Source organism: Peromyscus californicus, unplaced genomic scaffold (genome assembly GCF_007827085.1).
Source record: "Peromyscus californicus insignis strain IS unplaced genomic scaffold, ASM782708v3 Scaffold_11__1_contigs__length_118956290, whole genome shotgun sequence".
NCBI lineage: Eukaryota > Metazoa > Chordata > Mammalia > Rodentia > Cricetidae > Peromyscus > Peromyscus californicus.
In genome coordinates, this window is record NW_026294402.1 from 78,013,663 (window position 1) to 78,031,653 (window position 17,991).

General features: G+C 41.3%; 1 protein-coding gene across 3 annotated transcripts in view; it reads right to left on the reverse strand.

Moving 5' to 3' along the window:
* The window catches only part of Lca5 (lebercilin LCA5), a 53,448-nt gene that overhangs the window by 17,377 nt on the left and 18,080 nt on the right, over positions 1-17,991 (reverse strand). For all 3 annotated transcript variants that reach the window (XM_052715426.1, XM_052715436.1, XM_052715446.1), the window contains 2 exons: positions 16,744-17,106; positions 10,692-11,221 (listed from right to left, as the gene is read on the reverse strand). In XM_052715426.1, the coding sequence (XP_052571386.1) occupies positions 10,692-11,221; positions 16,744-16,942 (729 nt within the window). In that variant the 5' untranslated portion in view covers positions 16,943-17,106. The remainder of the gene's footprint in view (positions 1-10,691; positions 11,222-16,743; positions 17,107-17,991) is intronic.

Below are 17,991 nucleotides of genomic sequence, written 5' to 3' on the forward strand. Positions count from 1 at the left end.
TTGGGTGGGGAAACGGCTCACTCTGTACAGTGCTTGCTGCATAAGCACGAGGACCCGAGTTTGAATCCCCAGCACCCAAAATACACTTTTCAGTGAAAAAGTAATGTATTAAACAATTTCTATGGTGCACTCCTGTCTGTGGGAAGAGGGTATAGAGTGACCCTGATGACCAGAATTCAATTTCTGGGGTCCCCGTGGAAGGAGGAGAGAACTCAAACCCACAAGTTGTTCTCTGATTTCCACTAGCATGCCACGGACACGCAAATCACTGCACAGATAAAGACATAGACAGACAAGTATGTATGCATGCACACATGCACACTTGTGTGCATACCTATACGCATATATAGATAGATAGATAGATAGATAGAGAGAGAGAGAGAGAGAGAGAGAGAGAGAGATAAGGTGATAATAAAAATTTTAAGTGTGACTTAGACCCATCAGATTTCAGAGGTTAAAGGCACCGCTGGAGTTCAGGGTTTAATTCCTCGGATGTACCAGCTGAAGCCGAGGGATTAACACAGTGTCCCAAAGCATGAGGACAAGAACAGAGATCTGCTGATCTGATGTCCATTATCGTCTCAATTCGCCTCTTGTGTTAGACATAGCAGAGAAGGAGCTGAGGCAACGACAGAGCTTTTGGACTTGGGTTCAAAAGATAGAAAAGCTCTGAGAGCAGAGTCCAGCCATCAGAGGAAGGTGCGGCGGGTCCAGCCAGGGAGAAAAGGGAAACTATGCTCAATTAACCCTTGCTTCTAATGACTGCTTACTTGAGACGCACTACTATTTTAACAAGAAGAAGCATGCCCCTGTTTGAGGGCAGTCCTGAAGTACAGGAAAATGAGTAATGGTCTCTTACAGGGAAATCTACCAAAAGAAAAATATCCAGACTTTCATCTACAGCGATAAATATTGAGCTCCAGAACAGCAAACTGCTTCCTGAATTTTCATCAACTGCTAACAGAGAAGAGTCTCAATAGTTTCATCGTGTTTTCTTGACAAAGTAACATATTCTGTGCCAACATGATGTCACAAGTAGGTGGATTTTCATACACTAAATGCACACCTACAGCTTGCTGTAGTTCTTTAAAAGACCAACTGATGTACCTGTACAGTAATTACAGTAATTTTATCTTTTCATAAAGGCTGCAAGGCAATTTTTTGTTTGATGACTGTGAACTCCTATTATGGTCACAATCCCTGACATTTGCTTCAGGACACACTGCTATGATTAACCTGCTACTGCAGCCTTGGTCAGGAAGGCACCCAACGTCTGGAGAACACAATGTAAGCTTTAGAATAATATGAAAGAATATCTACTTGCTTAATGTGCTATTTAAATATGCCTCTGTTTTCTAATTAAACATCTGTGTGAGGTTGAATTGTCTGCAGATTTATCAATCACAACAACATACTGCAACAGATTGAGTGCAGAAGCAGAAATGAGGACCCAGCTGACCTTTACTGAGTCAGACATTAAAGATATTTACAAATATCTAAAACAAACCACTTTCATCCTGATTGGCTTCAAGTTTAGAGAAAATATTATTAAGACTTTTAAAAAAAGATTTATTTTTATTTTATGTGTCTAAGTGCTTGCCTGCACATAAGCATTGTGCCTCATACATGTTCCTGGTCCCTGTGGAGGCCAGAATAAGACACTGAAACTGGAGTTACAGATGGTTGTGAGCTGTCACATGGGTTCTGGGAACTGAAACCCCGTCAGTCCTCTGCAAGAGCAGTGCTCTCAACCACTCAGCTATCATTTACACTGAAATATTTTATAATGCAATGTAACCAGCTATTTACCACTGTTTGAATGAGTTAAGGAATATTTTTAAATGTTCTCAACTTTTTAAATTCCTAATGTGGCGAACATCAGTAGACAACTCACCAACAAAAGCTCCGTTGGGGAAGGGCTGTTGATAATTTTTAGAAGTTTGAAAGTCTTTGCAGCCTATAATTAAAGCGTGCTTCTCTCTACTTTCAAAATCAGGTTTTAAGTACTAAAATTTGTATTAATCTATTAAAGAACATATATTAAAACAGGACGGCTATTTTGAGAAGACTATTCAATAAATTGCTAACATGTGCTGTTACACAGTACAGTGACTAAAAAAGCCGACAAAGAGCTGTCATGCAGAAGGCTGGTCACAGACAGCAGTGTGCTAGTCCTCTGAAGGGTGGTCACAGACAGCAGTGTGCTAGTCCTCTAAAGGGTGGTCACAGACAGTGTGCTAGTCCTCTGAAGGGTGGTCACAGACAGCAGTGTGTTAGTCCTCTGAAGGGTGGTCACAGACAGTGTGCTAGTCCTCTGAAGGGTGGTCACAGACAGTGTGCTAGTCCTCTGAAGGGTGGTCACAGACAGCAGTGTGCTAGTCCTCTGAAGGGTGGTCACAGACAGTGTGCTAGTCCTCTAAAGGGTGGTCACAGACAGCAGTGTGCTAGTCCTCTGAAGGGTGGTCACAGACAGTGTGCTAGTCCTCTGAAGGGTGGTCACAGACAGCAGTGTGCTAGTCCTCTGAAGGGTGGTCACAGACAGTGTGCTAGTCCTCTGAAGGGTGGTCACAGACAGTGTGCTAGTCCTCTGAAGGGTGGTCACAGACAGTGTGCTAGTCCTCTGAAGGGTGGTCACAGACAGTGTGCTAGTCCTCTGAAGGGTGGTCACAGACAGTGTGCTAGTCCTCTGAAGGGTGGTCACAGACAGTGTGCTAGTCCTCTGAAGGGTGGTCACAGACAGCAGTGTGCTAAGCATCTGAAAAAATTTTTGTAAGTTTCCTATAAGAAAGAATTTTGAAAGTTTCCATGCAATATATACACATACCAGAACCCAAAATAAAGGTGTACAGTAATTTTAAATGAAGGTTAAACATGTGGTCTGATTTAGGTGCCGGCCCTTTGCACAGTGTTTAGCAAGACTAACTCCATCAAGCAGTTCATCCTGGTACGCCCTGGCACTGGAGCAGGCACTACCAAAGGGAGAGGGCAGCTGCCAGGGCAGTTGACTCCACGGAAATCTTTCACTATTTACCTCTTTAACCACATATCCATTTTTAAACTACCGATTGCACTCCTAAACTACTGGGCTCCCATGCACCCTGAAACTCATATCAAATAACAAAACAAACCAGCAGCCAAATTATAGGCTGATGTACATGGGAAACGGCTGTTGATATTCAACTAATTAAACTTAATGTTGTAGGCCGGGCGGTGGTGGCGCACGCCTTTAATCCCAGCACTCGGGAGGCAGAGCCAGGCGGATCTCTGTGAGTTCGAGGCCAGCCTGGGCTACCAAGTGAGTTCCAGGAGAGGCACCAAAACTACACAGAGAAACCCTGTCTTGAAAAACAAACAAACAAAAAGCAAACCTTAACATTGTAAGAACGTCCCCTCCACCCCTCTCAGTAAGTGCATGTGAGGAGAGGAGGAAAGCTGTGACCTAACATCCTAATAAACGTAAAGCTGCTTTTCCCAAGTTCCAGTCTCAAAACTGAATGCTAAAACTGAAAACAATCTACATCAAAATAAAAGAAAACTAAAACACCACACAAATGAAAATAATACCCTGAAGTTCATACAGAACCACAAAAGACCCGGAAAGTCAAAGCAATCCTGAGAAAAAGTTCAATGCTGGAGGTCCAAACTATGTTACAGAGCTACAGTCCTAAAAACGGCATAGCACTGGCACAAACACAGACATGGGGATCAATGGAACAAAACAGGAGACCCAGTATGAGTACATGTAACTACAGCCATCTCTTATTTGATGCTAAAAACACACACTGGAGAAAAGATACTACCTTCAACAAATCTGATGTCCATATGTAGAAGAATGAAACTAGACCCATATCACCCTGCATAAAAATTAACTCCAAATAGATCAAAGACCTCAATGTGAAACTTTATGGCATCTAGATCTAAGAAAAAACTTTCTGAATATGGCTCCATTTGCTCAGGAATAAGTCCAACTATTGCCACGTGGGACCTATAAAATTAAAAGGCTTCTGTACAGGAAAAGAATCAATCAATCTAGTGAAAGGGAAGCCCATAGAGTGGGAGAGAATCTTTGTCATCTAAATATCCGATAGGGAATTAGTATTTAGGATGTTTAAAGAAACAAAAAACAGAATCAAGAAAACAAAAGACCCAGTTTAAAAATGGACTAAGGATCCGAACACAGAGTTCCCAAAAGAAATAAAACTATCATAATTATCCCTGGAAATCAGAGAAATGCAAGCTAAATCAACTTTGAGATTCCAACCTAGCCCAGTCTAAGAATGTCTAAGATCAACAAAACAGATGACAGCCAGTGCTGGAGAGAATGTGGGGAAAGGGAACCCTCACTCACTGCTGTTGCTTTTGCAAACTGGTCGTGTCATTCTGGAAATCAGTGTGGAAAACCTAGAACTGCTAAAACTAAATCCACCATGTGGCCCGGCTATACCACCCCTCAGCATATGCCCAATGGGCCCAACAATCTTCTCCACAGATACTTGCTCAGCCATGTTCATTGCTACTCTATTCTCAATAGCTAGGAAATGGAGACAACCTAAGCATCCTTCAACTGACGAATGGATAATGGAAGTGTGGCGCATACACACTATGTAATATTATTCAGCTGTAAAGGAAAATAAAAATCATGCAATTTGCAGGCAAATGGATGGAAATAGAAGGTATTACACTGAGCAGCGAACCTGGATATAGAAAGACAAATGGCACATGTTCTTATTTGTGGATCCTAGCTCTGAATCTTTAAATGTGAATCTACAATCTGGAGTCTGTGCAGAAACCAGGGATGGAGTAAGGAACTGGGGGTCAGAGCGGGGAGGAACTCTAAAAAGTGGGTAGTAAGACATGGGTGCTATGGAGGGGGAAATGGGAAGAACAGTGAGGGGGACTTTATCTGGGGAGGAAGAAAGGAGGGTGATATTGAGGAGTAGGTGGGCAGAGGGGAAAAGGAGACCAAGGATAAAAGTCACAGGGAAAGATATTACATTATATTTACTTAAAAGATACATATAATATATATTAAACAACTTAAACAAAAATTATGCCACTCAGGTGATAATCCCCCCCCCCCTCAAAGAAGCCATAGGTTGACAAAAACTCCAGTACCAAGGGATGGAAAAATCTCCCTTCCAGTCATTTGTCAAGGGAGTCCCAAAGCAATTTAGGATATGCTGTTGCCCCTGATTATCTCCCAGAACTTAAAGGTAAGACCCCAATTAATGAAGACAATATACACTTGAAAGGACTTGGAGAAATCAAGCTGGAACTGATCTGGAAGCCTCCTTGAGGACTAGCTCTCATAGTTTCTCAAGGTGTTATTCAAGTTACTAAGAAAAACAATTAATAGTCCTACCCACTCTACAGCCTACACATCCCAACAATGACCAGCATGGCAAAACAACCCAAGGCTCTAACAGTGACACTTACATCTTGGGGGTAACTAATAGTCTCCTACTTGGACTTAAAGTCTGATCAACAGGGAATTCGTGTCTAGAACTGCAAACCTAGCCAAGCGACTGGTGAGGTCATGGACCCTAGAGAAGCTACTACTGTCATGTTAAATCAGTATAACTCTAACTACTCAGCCTTCTACACATGGTGAGGTGCAGCTCTCACCCCTCATCAAAGAGGCTTCTTTTTTGAGCAGATGGAGACAATTACAGAAACCCACACCTGGTCAAAAATGCAGGAAGCAACTCCAGGTATCAAACCTCAACAGATACATCTACAATACAAGCCCTATAATTAAGGCTCAGGGAACACCGTGGAGGAGGAGGCAGACAGATTATAAAAGCCAAAGAACCATGCCATCCGCTGCAGGATTCTGTATTCTATATGACATGGAGTTGCACCCATGAAATATTCAACAATATGGTGTCCTAAACAAGACCTGAAGAATGGCACTCCCAGTTGACATACTGACATGGATGGGGGAAGTCTCATAGGGCCCCATCCCTTGATGAAGAGCTACAGGCAATTGGTTCCTCTGAGAGAAGAAGATTCAGCCTCCCCCAGGGATGAGCCCCCGATGGATTATCCAATTCCAAATGGTCATCCCTAAACATAAGTGCAGATGAGCAACACTCAATGGACTCAGCAGGTTGTAGTTACCTAACAGTCATAGTTACAGACGCCGTACAGTTGAGAGGGAGTGGAAGGGGCACACAGGAAGAGTCCGAGGGAAGAGAGTATGGGGAATAAATGATATAAATACAGTACTCATGTGTGCAAGTCTCAAAAATTAATAAAATGAATATAAAAACAATCTCAAAAATGTCAAAGGTGTGATCTACAATATGAAAACCAAGTTAATTAGCATGATATGCTCAAGATTTTAATTAAATGAGTACATGTTGACTGCTCATATCACAGGGAAGAAATATATGCAACCGTTTAAGATGATGGATATTTTGTTTTATTATAGTAACCATTTTAGTATATGTATCATGTTCTCTATGTTAAATATGCACAATAAAATGCATTTAAAAGTAAAATTTAAGAAAGTCAAGTAATACAAGCTGAAAGATATAAAATCTTTGTTTTGAAAGTACAAATTTGGATCAAGCACAGATAGCATATATTAAAAAAAAAAAAAACAGCCAAACAAACAACGAAATGTCCTCTGCACCACACAGCCAGTCAGCCTTAGGGGAAAGTTCGCGACTGGTGGACCACTGCAGGGATGCAGCTAAGATTACCAGGGGCAGCCAGACCACCCTTGGGTTTTAGTGAGTGCACAAAATGCAACATCACAATCGAGTTCCTCACCGACTCTTAAGCAATTACAGGCCTTAACCATCACCAACTGATCTAGAGGGGGAAATGAATTTAGAATGAATGAGGCAAAATTTAAGACGCTGAATGAGGCATAAAAACAAAAGCTTCATTTCCTAACCAAACGAAAAACTCAACAGCAACTATTTTAAGTTCTGGATTGATTAGTGAGATTATGAAGGAAATAATTACATATACTGAGTTGGATGCCAAAAGTGTCAGGAAGATAAGGAATAAGCTAAAAGGTAAAGACTAATTCTCCCCAGGGGGCTTCAGAAGCAACGCCACTCAGAAGAGAGCTAGTAAGGTGTGGCAGCAGATGTGACATTACCACTTAGCACAAGAAGGTCCCTGACTGCATATGAAACACTGACCCCACCCCAACACAACGCTAATTACACAGAAGCAGCTCGGGTCAGGTCTGGGACCTGGAGACACAGAGCTTGTATATACATCAGTTATCCTAAACCTGGGTCATTTCTACAACTGCATCGTTTCTTTGTGTGCATAAAACATTCGACTGAAAATCTATTGTTTACAATAGAAATAAGCTTTGAAATTCAAAAAATAACTTTAGAAGAGACCTGAGAAAAAATTGAGACTATTTAGAAATCAAAGATGAGTCAAATAAATGGAGACACCCTGCACTTAGAGCCAGGAAATTCAGCAGTTAAGGTGGCAGTCACTACAAATTGATCTGGGCATAAAGCAATTCCTATCCAAGCTCCAGGATTTGTTTGCAGACACACACAAGCTCGTTTTAATGCCACATGGAGGGGCTGGAGTGATGGCTCAGCAGCTAAGAGGACTTGCTGCTCTTCCAAAAGACCTGAGGTGGGTTGCTAGCATCCAAATCAGGTAGCTCAAAACCGCCTGCGTGCGCACGCACATACACACAATACATCTTTTAAAACAGGCAGACGATCTAATGTAGATTAAAGAGAACTTCAGAAGCCCGTAAGAAGTAGCTGTCTGTGTAAGAAGTCATGTTTTAAGGGTGAAGAGTGTGTGGTAACAGGAGAGAGATACTTGGGTCATCAGGACAGATTAGAAATCTAGAAAGAAGCCCTCAAAAATATGTCCAGCTGATTTTTTTAGGAGATGCCCAAGCAACTTGATGTGATGGAGGAAGAGCCGCCTTTTCTCATGGCACCTCAGCAGCTAAGACCTGATACTTGGCCTAACAGCAACCTCTTGCAAAAACAATGAGCTCAAAATGCACCATGGGCTTAAATGTAAAACATAAAACATACGTGTTTATAAAACATTGAGCTGTAGACCTTAAATATGTATTTTTTGTCACATATTCCTCAATAATGATTAGAAAAGAATATAATTTTGGTCACAACACAGGAGGTAATCTTTATGCTATAAGCAAAGGACAATAGAGGTGAATCATTCTTAGACTTGACACCAAGCACAAGAAATCAAAGAAAAATCTGGTAAAGTGGACCACAAAGAAATTAAAATCTTTCCCTCTTGAAATATCTTTCCATCTGTGAAGATGGTAAGAAAAGTTACAGAGTGTGAGAAAAGATTTGCAAACCATACATCTTAAAAAAGGTCTGTATGAAGGAAAATAAAGAACTGTCAAAAATCAACAGAACACACACACACACACACACACACACACACACACACACACACACACACACATGGCGGGGGAGAGGGGGGGAATTCACTTACCAAATAGGAAGGAAAAACCCCACCGAGAACAAGATAAAAAGACACTGAATAAAAATCATAAACAGATGCTCAACTCCAACACTTAGGAGAGTGCAGTTTGGCAGCACAGTAAGGAAGGGGTGCTGCAGGCCTGTGATGACCAGTTAAAGACAGGGTTAATACAGAATGCTGATGGGGAGAAGAGCCAGAGCAGTGAGGCGCTGCTGACGGAACATCCACTGGTTCAGATACTCTAGAAAGGCGAGGGCAGTTTCTGACAAAGCCAAGCAGACATTCTACCATCCAGCACATGAACTTCCAGGTACACATCCCAGAGAATGAAAATCATGTTCGTACAGAAAATCTGTACATGTAGCAGCTATATTGGTTAGTTCAAAAACTAAAGGGTAGCTGAGCAGTGGTGGTGCTTGCCTTTAATCCCAGCACTCAGGAGGCAGAGGCAGGTGGATCTCTGTGAGTTCAAGGCCAGCTTGATCTACAAAGTGAGTTCCAGGACAGTCAGGATTGGTACACAGAGAAACTCTGTCTCAAAACAAACCAAAACAAACAAACAAACAAAAAACAAAGGGAACTACCCTTTAATTGGCTCTACAGTGACACTGTCACCACACTATTAAGCAATACTCAGGAGTCAAAAGCTGTTGACTCATCCAACAACTGGTATTAGAGAGTATATGATACATGCCAGCATCAAGCCTAGACAATAAGCAACTCCAGTTATACAGCATCCTTGAAATTAAAGAATTATAGAGATGCCTATTATGAATGTCTCAGGTTAGAGAGGGAAGAATAAAAGGTATTGCTGATCTGTATCTTGACCTGAGCCATGGTCATGAAAACCATGCATGTAATTATACTGTGTATCACAATACACATGAGCACAAATAAAGCCAGGGGAAAGCCGAGGAGATTGCTGGATCATTTCACTGTATTAGAACAACTCCCTGACTCTAATAGTGTGTGACAATTATAAAATAGTGGGAAAAGCATGCAAAGGGAACAGAAGATCTTTCTACATAGTTTTCTTATTAATGCATGTCCATCTACAATGATCTCCAAATAGAAAGCATCCAGTACCCTTATTTTTAAGGGACAGAGTCTTGCTATATGGTCAAGGCTGGCTTCCTCAGCTTCCGAAATGCCCAGATTACATGCACATGCCACCACACCAGGTCTATCTCTGCCTCATCCCACCCTCACATAGACTGTTGTTCATTCAGGTTTCTTATACAGAGGGCCCCCACAGTTTCACTAAAACCTTTCATACCTATGCTATGGTCCATCATATTCCTTCTCATTTCTTCCCCTCCTCCACTGACCCCCCCCCATGTCCTTTAACCCATGTGATTCCCTTCTTTACCCCCAGACAGTTCCTTTTTTATCATAATATTCCATGACCTTCTCTCTGCCCCTTTATGATCTTTCTCCTCTCTCACGAATTTCTAGCTTCATGGAAAGGGACGTTTTGTACAGGGTGGTTATATATCAAAAGACAAAAGTTACTAAGACTCAAACTCATCCATGAGCATGTGATTTACTAATAATATACAATCTTCAACATCAAGCTCTTAAATAAATAATCTGTGTAAGTGAAGGTATGTATACATGTATGTGCATGTGTGGAGGCCAGAGATAAACCCTGGGTTGCATTCCTAGCAGCTGTCCACCGTGGTCTTTCACTGGTACCTGGAGCTCACCAAGTAGACCAGGTTAGCTGCTCAATGAGCCCCATGGATTTGCCTGTCTATATCTCCCCTCTCCAGCACTAAAACTACATGTGCTCACCACCACCTACCACTCCCAGGCATTTTTATGTAAGAGCTGGGGGTAGAACTCAGGTCCTTGGGTTTGTGGAGCAAGTCCTTTACAGACTAAGTTCTCTCCCCAGCCCCTAAATATACGTTCTTAATTGTCCTTAATTTCTTTTGTGGTTTTGTTGTTGTTTGAGTCAGAGTGTCACTATGTAGCACTGGCTGGCCTAGAAAGTAGACCAGGCTGGTCTCAAACTCACCAAGATGCCCTGGCCTCTGACTCCTGAGTTTTGGGACTAAAAGCCTGCATCACCTGCCTGGCTCTGTCCTTGATTTCTATTCCAGAAAAATATTAAAATCCACTTTCGGGTCTAGGCAAGGGCCAAACTGCAAGGGACTACTTAATCAGAGCCGTCAAAATGCCCAGTGAGCACCAGCCATAGAGCACGGTGTGAAGGCGTACAATTTTACCTTAATTTTTCTCTCAGTGTCATCTAATTTTAACTCTGCCGTGACCAGTTTCTTGGCCAAATCATCTCGTTCTGGGAGGTGTCTAGCCTCAGAGATCTTTTTCAGTTTCTGCAAGGAAAACTTCGTCCTAAATAGTTCACCTTCTGTATCCTTCACCCTTTTCTCAGTCGCCCGCTCTTTCTCCTGAGATTTCTTTAAGCGTTCTTTGAGTGCAGTAATCTCATTGTTATGACGCAGTATAAGTTGCGAGATTTCACTCTCTGCATCTTCAAACTTATTCAGCGCTTTCTCCTGACGAAACTGAAGACTTTTCAAAGCCTTGTTTTCTTTGAGCAGCTGAGCTAACTTGACCTGCAGTTCAGACACTTCGTTCTGCAGCTCGTTGATTTTCAGAAGCCTTGCTGAAAGAACTCGCTTTGTAACGATGTCAGGATCTTTCCGAAGCGGCTCTCTGTTGAGGCTTTGGGACCGAAATCCGACTCGGGCTCCCTTTTTGCTGGGTACAGCCTTAGGGCTAACTTTCCTAAGGACTAAAAAAGAAAAGGTAATAATGTGAGTGAAGGCCATACCTGTGTTATTATTTATCCATCCAGAAATGGGGGATCTACATAGTTTTTAGTTTTCATTCTTTTTTTTTTTTAAGATTTATTTATTATGTATACAATATGAATGACTGCAGGCCAGAAGAGGGCACCAGATCTCATTACAGATGGTTGTGAGCCACCATGTGGTTGCTGGGAATTGAACTCAGGTCCTCTGAAAGAGCAATCAGTGCTCTTATCCTCTGAGCCATCTCTCCAGCCCCTAGTTTTCATTCTTAAAAAATGTTTTTATAAGCTAGGCATGGTGGTGCATGCCTTTAATACCAGCATTTAGGAGGCAGAGAAAGGTGGATATCTGAGTTCAAGGCCAGCCTAGTACATACATTTAAGTTCCAGGGATATGTAAAGATTAAATACCAGGAATTTTTTTTTTAACGGTCCTGATACGTTTCTCCTTAAAGAGGTTTTGGGGTAAGCAATGGCTCAATTTGCAGAGTATTTGCCCCAAAAGCACAAGGATCGAAATTTGCTCTCCACAACCCACATAAAAAATGCAGCCATGGTAAAGCCAGGCGTGGTAGTGTGCGCTTGTAATCCCAGGACTGTGAAGGTGAGGGCAGAAAGACCCTGCGGCTCACTGGTCAGTCAGTCTAGCCTACTTGGGCAAGCTACAAACCCACGAAGAGTTACTGTCACAAAAAACCAAGGTAGATAGCTCCAGAGAAATGACACCCAAGGTTGCTCTCCACTACCCACATCCACATATGATACACACACACACACACACAGAGACAGAGAGAGAGACACAGAGAGAGAGACACAGAGAGAGACAGAGAGACAGAGAGAGAGAAAGAAACATATGCAAAGACATACACGCATATAAATAAAATAAATGTCATTTTAAAGCACATAAAATTCTTGAGGTACACATACTAAATTATAACATTTCTCAAAAATTTGAAAGTATTTTTATTAACATTTATTGAGCTTAAGCCTCAGGATATATACACATCTACTCTTTAAAAGAGGTATCTAAAAGCCTATCAAAAGGTTAAAATACAGAAACAAACAAACAAACAACCTCCAAGTCAAAAGCCCACATCAGGCCATCTTATTCTCTGCCGGCTGTCTGTGGATCAGAATGTAAAGCTCTCAGTTAACTCTCCAGCACCATACCTGCCTGGGTTCCACCACACCCCCCATCATGATGATAAGAGACTAATCCTTTGAAACTGTAAGCAAGTTCCCAGTTAAATGCTTTCTTTTATAAGAGTTGTCTTGGTCATGCTGTCTCCTCACAGTAAAAGAATGGTAACCATGACCATGACAGAAGTTGGTCCCCAGAGTAGGAGTGTGGTGGTTTGAATGAGAATGGTCCCATAGCCTCATATGTTGGAAAGCTTGGTCCCCAGTTAGTGGAACTGTTTGGGAAGGATTGGGAGATGTGGCCTTGTTGGAGGAGATATGTCACCAGGCCCAGTCTCTCTTTCTGCCTGTCTGCCACCATTGTCCCTGCCATGATGATCACAGACGAGCCCTCTAAAACTGTAAGCAAGTCCTCAATTAAATGCTTTCTTTTATAAGACTGTCATGGTCATGGTGTCTCTACAGCAATAGAACAGTAACTAAGATAAGAAATTCGTTCCGTTTGGTCTTGTTGCTTGGTCTAAGGCAGACAAATGACCTCAGATTTTAACTGACGACATCACAGAGCAGAAAGCCATGCAAGACAGAGGGGAGATAACAACTGAAATTTTCTGACTGCTGCTGGAATTGTCTTTCACTGGTCTGATTCTTCTCAACAATCTTCTCAAATAAAGTAAGGTTTACAGACTTCTGACTCCTTACCTGGGTCACTTCCGGGAGAGGAAGAGAAGAATGAATGTGCTTCTTGCCAACAGTTCCCTAGATATGTAAATTATCCTTAGGAATACCAGGCATTTTTTAAGGTTCAACTTGACAAGAGATGTGTGTTATATAGAAGCTTGTGATCATGCCCCCAGCTAATTCTAAGAACCAGATTCAGAAGAAGGTTAAAAATTGAAGACCCTGACATTAATCTGCATATCTATGAACACCTGATTTTTGACAAAGAAGCTAAAACTGTACAATGGAAAAAAGAAGGCATCTTCAACAAATGGTGCTGGAATAATTGGATGTCAACATGTAGAAAATTGCAAATAGATCCATATTTATCACCATGCACAAAACCCAAGTCCAAGTGGATCAAAGACCTCAACATAAATCCAGTTACACTGAACCTGATAGAAGAGAAAGTAGGAAGTAGTCTTGAATTCATTGGCACAGGAGATCACTTCCTAAATATAACACCAGTAGCACAGACACTGAGAGCAACAATTAATAAATGGGACCTCCTGAAACTGAGAAGCTTTTGTAGGGCAAAGGACACAGCCAATAAGACAAAATGACAGCCTACAGAATAGAAAAGATCTTCACCAACCCCACATCTCACAAGAGGGCTGATCTCCAAAATATACAAAGAATTCAAGAAACTAGACATCAAAAATACAAAACTATTCAATAAAAAATGGGCTACAGAGCTAAACAGAGAATTCTCAACAGAAGAATCTCAAATGGCCAAAAGACATTTAAGGAATTGCTCACTATCTTTAGTAATCAGGGAAAAGCAAATCAAAATGACTCTGAGTAATGATACCATCTTACGCCTGTCAGAATGGCTATGATCAAAAACACTGATAACAGCTTATGTTGGAGAGGATATGGAGCAAGGGGAACACTCCTCCACTACTGGTGGGAGTGCAAACTTGTTCAGCCACTTTGGAAATCAGTACGGTGGTTTCTCAGAAAATTGGTAATCAATCTACCTCAAGACCCAGCTATACCATTCTTGGGCATATACCCAAGGAATGCTCAACCATACCACAAGGACACACACTCAACTATGTTCATAGCATCATTATTCTAATAGCCAGAACCTGGAAACAACCTAGATGCCCCTCCACCAAAGAATGGATAAAAAAAATGTGGCACATATATACAATGGAGTACTACTCAGCAGTAAAAAACAATGGCATCATGAAATTTGCAGGCAAATGGATGAAACTAGAAAATATAATCCTGAGCAAGGTAACCCAGACTCAGAAGGACAAACATGGTATGTACTCACTCATAAGTGGATACTAGATGTAAAGCAAAGGATAACCAGACTACAACCCACAGCTCCAGAGAAGCTAGCTAACAAGGAGAACCCTAAGAGGGACACATGGATCACACTGGGAAGGGGGAACAGATGAGATCTCCATGAGCAAACTGGAGTCAATGGAGGGTAGGGAATGGGGGATGAGAACATAAGGGAATGGGACGGTCAAACTGGAATAGGGACAGAGTGGTAGAGCAAGGAAAGAGATACCATGATAGAGGGAGACAGAATGGGAATAGGGAGGAACAGGTTGCTAGGGAAGTTCCCAGGAATCAACAAGGATGATTCTGCCTTAGACTACTAGCAATATTGGAAACGGTGCCTGAACTGCCCAACACTGGTAATCAGATTGGTGAATACCCTAACTGTCATCATAGAGCCTACATCCAGTAACTGATAGAAACAGATGCAGAGATCCACAACCAAGCACTAGGCTGAGCTCTAGGAGTCCAGTCAAAGAGAGAAAAGAGGGATTCTATGAGCAAAGGGCATCAAGATAATGATGGGGAAATATACAGAGACAACCAAACCAAACTAGTGGGAACTCATGAACTGTAGAGCAATAGCTGTGGAGCCTCCATGGGACTGGACTAGGCCCTTTGCATAGGTGAGACCGTTCTTTAGCTTGACCTGCTTAAGGGGCCCCTGGCAGTGGGATCAGGATCCGTTCCTGGTGTATGAGTGGGCTTTTTGGAGCCCAGTGCCTGTGGTAGGACACCTTACACAGCCTTAATGAAGGGGGAGGGGCTTGGACCTGCCTCAGCTGAATATACCAGGCTCTACTGATTCCCTATGGGAGGCCTTGCCTTGGAGGAGGTGGGCATGGAGGGTGGGTTGGGGGGAAAGATTAGGGGGGCGGGAGGAGAGAGGAGAGGGGGATCTGTGGTTGGTATGTAAAATGAATAGAAAATTTCTTAATAAGAAAAAAATATGGACCACATATTGGTATGTATTGATATACATACAAAACCATTGATTTTATATTAATATATGTAAATATATAGTTATTAATATAAAAAAACCAAACATGATGCTTAGAAGAAAAAAAAGAAGTCAAAAAGGAATGGCAATCAAACAAGAGATGCACTCAGATGTCAGCAGATGGGCATCCTGAGGCGCTGGACTGGGGTCCGGGAACAGGTGGCTCTCATTCAGATACATATTCTTTGCAACTTTCTTCTTCTTCTTCTTCTTCGTTATTATTATTATTATTATTATTATTATTATTATTATAGCAGTGTGTGTGCACATGTATAGATCAAAGGGCAAAGCTGGAGTTTGTGGAGTTGGGTTTCTCCTTCCTCCATGGTTCCTGAGTCAAACTCATATCATCAGGCTTGAAGAACAAATACCTTTTACCTGCTGCTGAGCCACCTTGCTGGTCCTTTGTAGTTTTTAATGTGTAAACATTATTTTTCAAGGTAATAATTTTTAATGCAAATTTAATTACACCCTTTCTTAAATCAGTCCAGCAGCTGTCACTCACAAAAATAATAAATATAGTCTGTTACCATCGGATGTGGGTATTTCATTATGTGGCTTCTGTTTTCTTCTCAGCCCCAACTTCCTGCTGCTCCCTAACTGGCATCAGGAAGTCTCAACACTCTGCCCTGTTGTCATAACTGTGTGCCATGCATCAATGTATCATAATTACCTCACTTGCCATCACTTATTGTTCTACGCCATTCTTACAGACTACAGACTTGGTGCATTCTGTTGCTCCATGAAATGGGATTTTCAACCCAGAGATTTATTAGAATGAAGAGATTTATTTAATAGTACACAGTTATGCATGCTCCAGAATAGTAACATTCTAATAACAAAAATTACGATTAATAACAATCTAGTCTCTTTTAAGTCAGTGAATAGCAAACAAATTGGAGGAAAATCCAGAGTCCTAAACCCATCCCTAGGTTAAGTTGCATGTTTTCAGTGAGCATCAGCTCTGTCAATGAAAATGCCTCATAACTAGTTTATATTACTGCTTTTAGTTACTTTTAAAAAACAACAATAAAGTACAACTGCCCTGTAGGTTTTGCCCTTACAGTTAAAGGCCTCTTCAATCACAAGAAAGACATTTCCTTAGGAAGCAAGAAAATGAGCAGTCTTCTGGTGCTCTCTTTGGTATGACTCTGAATATAAAAATAGTAACATATATACATATAAGCGACACATCATTTATGAAGACAAAGCCCATCTGAAATGAAAATCAACCCACTCCATGTACACAGCAACCCACACACTAGCGGAGAGGCTTCATTCACACGGGTTTTTGCCGCGCTGCCCTGGAGGGTCCGGGTGCCTGGCATCTTTTACAGTAGACACTTACCTTGGTGATGCACCTGGTTCTCTGACAACTGTCTTTTGGGATTCTTCTCCTTCGTAGTTGGACACGAAGGTAAACTGATGGGTGACGAATGGTCAGAAGACTGTGGTGAGGACCCAAAGTCAGACGCGTAGTGGGAGTAGTGGTGCTTGGCTGCCTTTCTCTCCTGATCCGTGTCTGGACTTCCGGCCCTTTCCCCCATCCTTTGGAAAAACGGCCTCTAGTCACATAGTTTACAGGTTCATGAAAATACTGAGGAGTATTTTTGGAGTCTTGGTTTCCTGGTAATATTTATTTATGTGCAGTTTGTTTTCTTCACAATGTGTCTGTAGTCCACATCCGTCAACACAAGATATACTTTCTTCTCTACATTGAGGAAAGAAAAAGCAGTCATCAAAGGACCATGAAATAATTTCTCTAATCAAAATGAGAGTGACTAAAGGCGAAATAATTTACAGCATCCCAGAATAAGGAAGAGGCTATCATTTGTGTTTTTATACATCAACTTACATATTGAAATAAGACACTTTCTGTCAAGGCCTAGGAATAATATTCCTTCTGAATAATGTCAACTAATTTTGATTTTACTTTAATCCTGAGAATTATAAATACAATCCTGAAAATTTACAAGACAATAATGATCAAATTGCCAGTATTTTCCTATGTTGGGGTGTGGTAATAAAAAAATAAAAAGACCTAGGAAGAAAAATGCCTAGCCAGCCAGTGGTGGTGCATTCCTTTAATCCCAGCACTTGAGAGGCAGAAGCAGGTGGATCTCTGAGTTTGAGGCCAGCCTGGTCTACAGAATGAGTTCCAGGACAGCCAGGGATACACAGAGAAACTCTATCTCAAAAAACAAAAAAAAAGAAAAGAAAAGAAAAGAAAAGAAAAATATATCTAAGATTGACTATAAAAATGTAAAACAAAAGTATGTTTTTAAAGTTTAAAACCTATTTGGTGAAAAAAATCATCCTTAGCACATAAGGATAGCATCCCATACAAAATAAGGTAAAAGATGAAATGAGAAAAATAGATGATAATACTCCCAAAAAGGCAATATACATTTTTACGCTATTCTATTACCAAAGATGCTTCAAAATAGTAACAATGTGGCCAGAGCTACCATCAGGAGATTCTGAGAGAAGAAATTTGGCAATATATATTTTTTTATTTATGGTTTCTAAAAATTAATTAACTTTGGATTTTTGAGAAATGTTTGTAACCAAGGACGGCCTTGAACTCATGGCAAGC